The sequence below is a fragment of the Cyprinus carpio genome, chromosome A14 (genome assembly GCF_018340385.1).
Source record: "Cyprinus carpio isolate SPL01 chromosome A14, ASM1834038v1, whole genome shotgun sequence".
NCBI classification, from domain to species: Eukaryota; Metazoa; Chordata; class Actinopteri; order Cypriniformes; family Cyprinidae; genus Cyprinus; species Cyprinus carpio.
The window spans coordinates 29,805,519-29,811,702 of record NC_056585.1 but is presented as its reverse complement, the minus strand read 5'-3'; the positions used below and the strand labels follow the sequence as shown (position 1 = coordinate 29,811,702).

The 6,184-nt window shown below is 39.4% G+C and overlaps 1 protein-coding gene across 1 annotated transcript; it reads right to left on the bottom strand.

The window, feature by feature from the left end:
• Positions 1-737: 737 nt before the first annotated feature.
• On the bottom strand, positions 738-2,763 carry LOC109110116 (heparan sulfate glucosamine 3-O-sulfotransferase 1-like). Its single transcript, XM_019123158.2, has 2 exons — positions 2,607-2,763; positions 738-2,089 (listed from the first exon to the last, which is right to left on the bottom strand). The coding sequence occupies exon 2, from the start codon at positions 2,040-2,042 to the stop codon at positions 1,194-1,196; it is 849 nt and encodes a 282-aa protein (XP_018978703.2). The 5' UTR covers positions 2,043-2,089; positions 2,607-2,763; the 3' UTR covers positions 738-1,193.
• Between the last annotated feature and the right edge of the window lie 3,421 nt (positions 2,764-6,184).

Here is a 6,184-nt window from a genome sequence, read left to right as displayed (position 1 = left end):
AACCAGAATTATTACAGTTACCTAAATTAAGTCTAAAACCATAAAAAAAAAACTTTTCATTACTTACAAAAAAAAAATTAACTAAAATTCAAGTTTATTTGTATAGCGCTTTTTACGATACAAATCATTGCAAAGCAACTTTACAGAAAATTAAGTTTCTACAATATTTAGTAGTAGCCTATCAGTAATGACTGTGAGCTTATTTTTTATTTCAGCTAGTTTCCAAGGCAACATTGCTCATTTTTTAGGTTTTTAAGTTTTTTAGTTGTTTAGTATTAGTATTTAATTTATGATTAGTGGGGAAGTGGTGGCCTAATGGTTAGAGAGTTTGACTCCTAACCCTAAGGTTGTGGGTTTGAGTCTCGGGCCAGCAATACCACGACTGAGGTGCCCTTGTGCAAGACACTGAGCCCCCAACTGCTCCCCGGGCGCTGCAGCATAAATCATACCCACTGCTCCGTGTGTGTGTTCATGTGCACTTTGGATGGGTTACTGTAAATCCAGAGAATTATTTGTGTGTGTGGGTATACTTGGCTGTATGTCACTTTCATTTAAAAAAAGGAAAAAAAGAACACACAACAAAATTAGTACAATTTAACTAAAATGAACAAATATAAAATTAAACCGATTCAAAATATTTATAAAAACTGTAATAGCATCTCTATACTAAAACAACACTGGTACACACACACACACAGAGTCAGCAAAAGCGTGAGAGAAACCCACAAAACACCAGATCATAGCAAAAATAACTTTATTACTGAATGATTCCTTCATATAAAACATTTAATAATCAGAATACATGGACTAAATCATGAACTTTCCAGTAACACAGACTGATATAAAGACACACACATACACACATTCATAAACTTAGCAGCAGGAAAACAGTATTTGGATGATTACCGTCACGCATTAACATATAAAACAGATGTATTTCACATGCACATGTCTATATATGTGAATATAAGGATTGTTAACAGCTCAGAAGACGAACTCCATTCCCATCCTGATCTTACTGTGAGCGTTTCTTCAAAAACTAAACGTCAAAATCTTGAAATCATGAGAAAAGCTCACGCCGCCTCTGAAAGAGTTCATCACATTACGTTTGTTTCATGTTACGGCAGTCGAGATGTTCCAGTTACTTCAGAAACGATTCTTTGTGTTTGAGTCTGTGGACGTTTATCTGCTTCTCACTTCCAGTCGAACGTCCGCCCGACCAGCTGGAAGAACTCCTGGTTGGGTTCGTGAAAGAAGTCGTAGAGTTTGCGCAGGATTTCAGGCGCGATGCGTGGATGCTTGCGACCTTTAGAGCCGTGCAGGCATCGCTCGCGCCGGCGGTCGCGCAGACAGAAGAAGCCCTTGGTCTGGTTGAAGTAGAAGTTGGAGGCGTTTATCTGCGGCTCCAGATGAAGGAACTCCTCCACCTTCTTCATCTCCGGAAGAGGGTTTCGAATCAGCGCGTCTCCGTCCACGAGATGAATGTGGTTCCTGGGAAACACGTCGAGCCAGCGTCGCATGTGGAGGTGATACAGACTGCGGTTCAAGGCCTTGTAGTCGAGGTTGAGCTCCCCGTCGTGCATCAGCAGCGTCTCGAGCATCTGCTGCTGCTTGTGTTTCTCCAGACGGTTGTGGAAGACCTGTGTGTAATCAGACAGCAGTCGCTCGGTCGGCTCGCGGACGATCAGCAGCAGCCGCGTGTCGGGATTCATCCGTCGGATGCGCTCAGGAACACGAGCGGAGGTGAAGTACGCCGGGGTTTTCTCCACCGTCAGCTGACCCGGCCGGGCGAGCGGCATCTGGGACACGTACCAATCCACGCCGCGCAGGTAGTGACTGTCCCAGTCGAAGAAGTGCACCTCGCTCTGAGCCGCGACGACGTCACTGTGGAGATTGAGCATCTCGATGAGAGCACGCGTGCCGCCCTTCCTCACGCCGATGATGATGATGTCGGGCAGGCGGCGCGCGGCGGGGGGGTCAGCGGTGGCCAGCGAAGGGGATTGAGTGAAGAACAACAGCAGAGCGACGATAACCGAGGCCATCTAAACGACTAACATGAACACGCACACGCATGAACACTCACACGCCTCTGGAACAAAACACAAACACAGAGTCTACACCATTAAAAACACTCTCACCTTCACGAAATCATAAGAAACCAAAATGAAACATAAAACTGCAATTGTAGCAATTTAGTTTTTTTTTAAAGTCAAATCTGACATGAAACTAATATTAAACATCAAAAAGTAATTGGAGGATTTGTCAGATTTCACAAAAAAGCATATGAAACCATAATGAAATATAAACGTGTGACTGTAGGAATTTAGATTTTTATCTTATCACGTACAACCGAAATTAACTAAATAAACCCTGACAGTCAGGAATCAAGGTTAAAACGTGTTTAAAATACTCCATAATCCTCTTCATTTCACTTTTATGTACATATTTACACTTTTTGACACATTATTGAGCGAAACTGTATTGTTAAATCTGCGGTTTGTATGATTCGCTTTAAAAAGATGATATTTACAGAATTATACGACAAATAACAAGGACATGATCATCTGGTGGCATGAACGCGGAGCGATAGTGATCAATATTCTCACCTGGCGATCGGATCCATCACGAGGAACTCCTTAAGAGGACAAATCAACCATCTGGAGGATCCTCCGCGAACACACACACACACACACTAACTTAGAAAGTTTCCTCGCGCATTCACGTGCATGCGCGCTCTGAGCGTCCCACACAAGCTTCGCCGCCGCGCCCCGCGCTGACGTGACCGCCGCGGCCCCGCCCACCCGCGTGCCAGCGCTGCATTAAAGTTTTCTGTAAACACTTGCATGTTGATGTTTCATGATTGTTTATGGGTGCACTATCTGGTTTTAGTCACGGACTGATAAGAATGTGAACGTGATGTTTAATGTGATGATATTCTTTTAACGTGACTGGCATTTATTTTAATATTCTGTGATATTCGGGGATGATGTGGTTATGTTCACAGCTGACAAAAATATGTTCTGAGAATGTTTTGCTAAAGTTCCCATTAAAACAGTATTTCTGAACGTTCGAAACGCTCAGAATGTTAATCGTTCAAAATGTGACTGTTAAAAGCAATGTTACATGTTATTTTATAAACATTATGAGAATGTTACTTTTGAATATTCTCTAAATCATCTTAGATGAACGTCTAACTAAAATCTTTCAAAAGTTAGGGTATAAGTTATGTTTTTGTGCAAACATTTTGAGAACATTGTTAAAGACCAAACAACTCTGAATGAATGTTCTAATAACGTTACTGGTTTGTACAGGTTTGCCAGAACGTTCCCTGTTCTTTTTTGCAATTCATGAGCAAATCATGTTTAATATCAGATCAGCTCCATTAGCAAACATGATGATGACACACACATCAGCTCAATGCACTTTACTTCCTCCAGTGAGTAAACAGACCAATCACAGGAAACAATCACTCAACCCCCAGCTGACTAACACACACGTTTGTCTAGTTATGTAAATGATCACTGAAGTGGAGTGCATTTATAATGAAACGATCTCAATGTTCCTGCGCTTCTTTGGTTTGTTTAGTGCTCAAACACCATAAACAAAAGATTCTCACACTCACACACACACACACACGTTTGTTTTTGTGAACAGTGGGGACATCCCATAGTCGTAATGGTTTTTATACTGTACAAACTGTATATTCTATGGCCCTACACCAACCCTACACCTAACCCTACCCCTTACAGGAAACTTTGTGCTATTTCAGATTTTCAGTACACTCCATTCTGTGTGATTTCTATGCGTTTTGAAAAGTGGGGACATGGAGTAATGTCCTGAAAAGTCACCTTCTCCTTGTAATACCTGTGTCATATGTCATTATCCAAATCTGTGTCCTGATATGTCACAAAAACGCACTCTCTCTCTCTCTCTCTCTCTCTCTCTCTCACACACACACACACAATCATTTGTCACAAAAGGTGTGTCTGCTGAACTTTGCTCTGCTGTGAATCACAGTATTTCTGAATCATCTTGAACAATCATCTGAAGGTTTGTCAGTTCACTCACACTTCTTATTTCAGCTTTTGAATAATTTGTAATATTGTAAATCTCATAGTTTTACAAACACTTCATCTCCTAGAGCTGCTTCTTGATCGAGGTCAAAGTGTTGCAAAACAAGCAGATTTGATTATGATTTGTATCTTGTACAATAAATATTTATACTTGGACATTAAACCTTACACTCAAATCCAGAAATCCAGAAAACACTCCACTTTATTTAATTAATCATAACAGAAATAATCACATAAGAGCACATGATGGTTTACAGCAGAGTTGATTACAAGTTAGTAATAAATACCCCCCACCCCCATTTTTTTAATTAAAATAAACAATAAAGAATAATTATTAAGAATATTACATATTTTGTTTGACAAACCAAAATTTTAAAATAAAACATTCAAAATAAACAATTTATTTGAAATAAATTGAATAAATAAATTAAAAATCAAAATAAAACACTTGCTAAAAATATATTTATATTAAGGTATTTTATTTTATTTTATTTTATTGTTTGACATGCATGTCATGTGATGTGAGCATTAACTGACCTCAGAAACTATGAACATGTGAATGTGTTGTTAAAATGTTGAAATATGAATTAAAATCTCTGGTGGTACTTCAAGAGAATATTCCAGCTCAGCCTGGTTCAAAACTTTGTGAATCCCTGATTTACAAGAACACAAATCAGCATGATTTCAGCACCATTCATGTGTTTTGATTGTCTCACGTGCGTCTGAATTTCTGACACACTGTTTGCGGCGTTCAGCTGAACACAGTGACTGCGATCTGAAGCTGTCGTGTTTAATGGAGTCATTAGGAGCTCTCGCAGCTGCGGAAACGGACGCTGTTTCTCTGAGACCAATGGCTTTTATTACATCTGATGTTGTGCCAGATCGCAGCCTCTAAACCTGACTGGGTCGCAGAAAACATGGAACATTCAGGGCGGCTCATTGTACTGAACACAGTCACAGGAAGAGCCTGGAACCTGACCAGACTTCCTGAGGACCAGGAGAGCTGGCCGTGAACCTGCTGCACGGGAGAAACAGACACACATTACAGCCGTGACTGACAGCGCAGGTCTGAGGTCAGCTGTGCCAGCGCCGGCCGGCTTGGGTGGTGCGGATGGGCGGCACAAACTAAACACACACACACACGAATCTCTGGAGCAAAACATCTGCAGCTCCAACTGCTGCAAGCATGAAATCACGCGTGTGATCTGGAGAAATATGCATGTAACGGAGCTGCAGACATAACTGGAATACCCGAAAAACCTGCAGCATGTTCAAACACATCAGCGACAGACACAGAAAAACACTTGATCACGTGAGGAATGTGTGAAATGACTGGAGTTTGAGAGTTCAGATCTCAGACGTTCTCCTGGAAACATCGACAGTAAAGAAAGCACTTCTCTGGAAACTAAACATGGACATCAGAGCAAGCATTTGTTGGTTCAGTTAGTTCAACCCTGTTACCATCATGCATATTTTGTCCTTTTATTGTAATGAACAAACCTATAAAAAATAAAAATAAATAAAAACAACTCTTTAGTTAAACATGCTAAAGCCTCTTTTTCATCACTTGTTTTGTTCATATTGAGTCATTCAGTTTGATTATTCAGACTGTTCAGATTCACCTGGATATCACATTATGTTTTTATTAATTTTTTTTTTTTCAGTCAAAATGATTGTTTTTGTGGAACATTTCAGTATTTTGTAGAAAATTACAAATATAAAAATACATATACAATAATTATAATTACCACATTTATCATTTAATGTGTGAGACTAGACAATAGTCATGACAGGAAAAACCCCAAACCCAAGGCTGGTTTGTGTCTTTAAAATGCTGTCTACACAACTTCAACATAACTCTTAAATAAAAACGTTTTATTAAAAATAAGAACAAAGCAGCAAATTACATGTAAATGAAATGTATTCTATAGTAAGTTTTTCATGTAGGTTTAATATTCAAAATACTATAGAAATTGAATCAAATGCAAAAATAAAACACTTCACTGTAATAATTAAATATACAGATCCAAATTAAAGCTACTAAAGTTATTCAGTTATTCATTCAGTAGCGGTGAGTGATTTTTTTTTTATTTATTTAATGGATGTCTGTC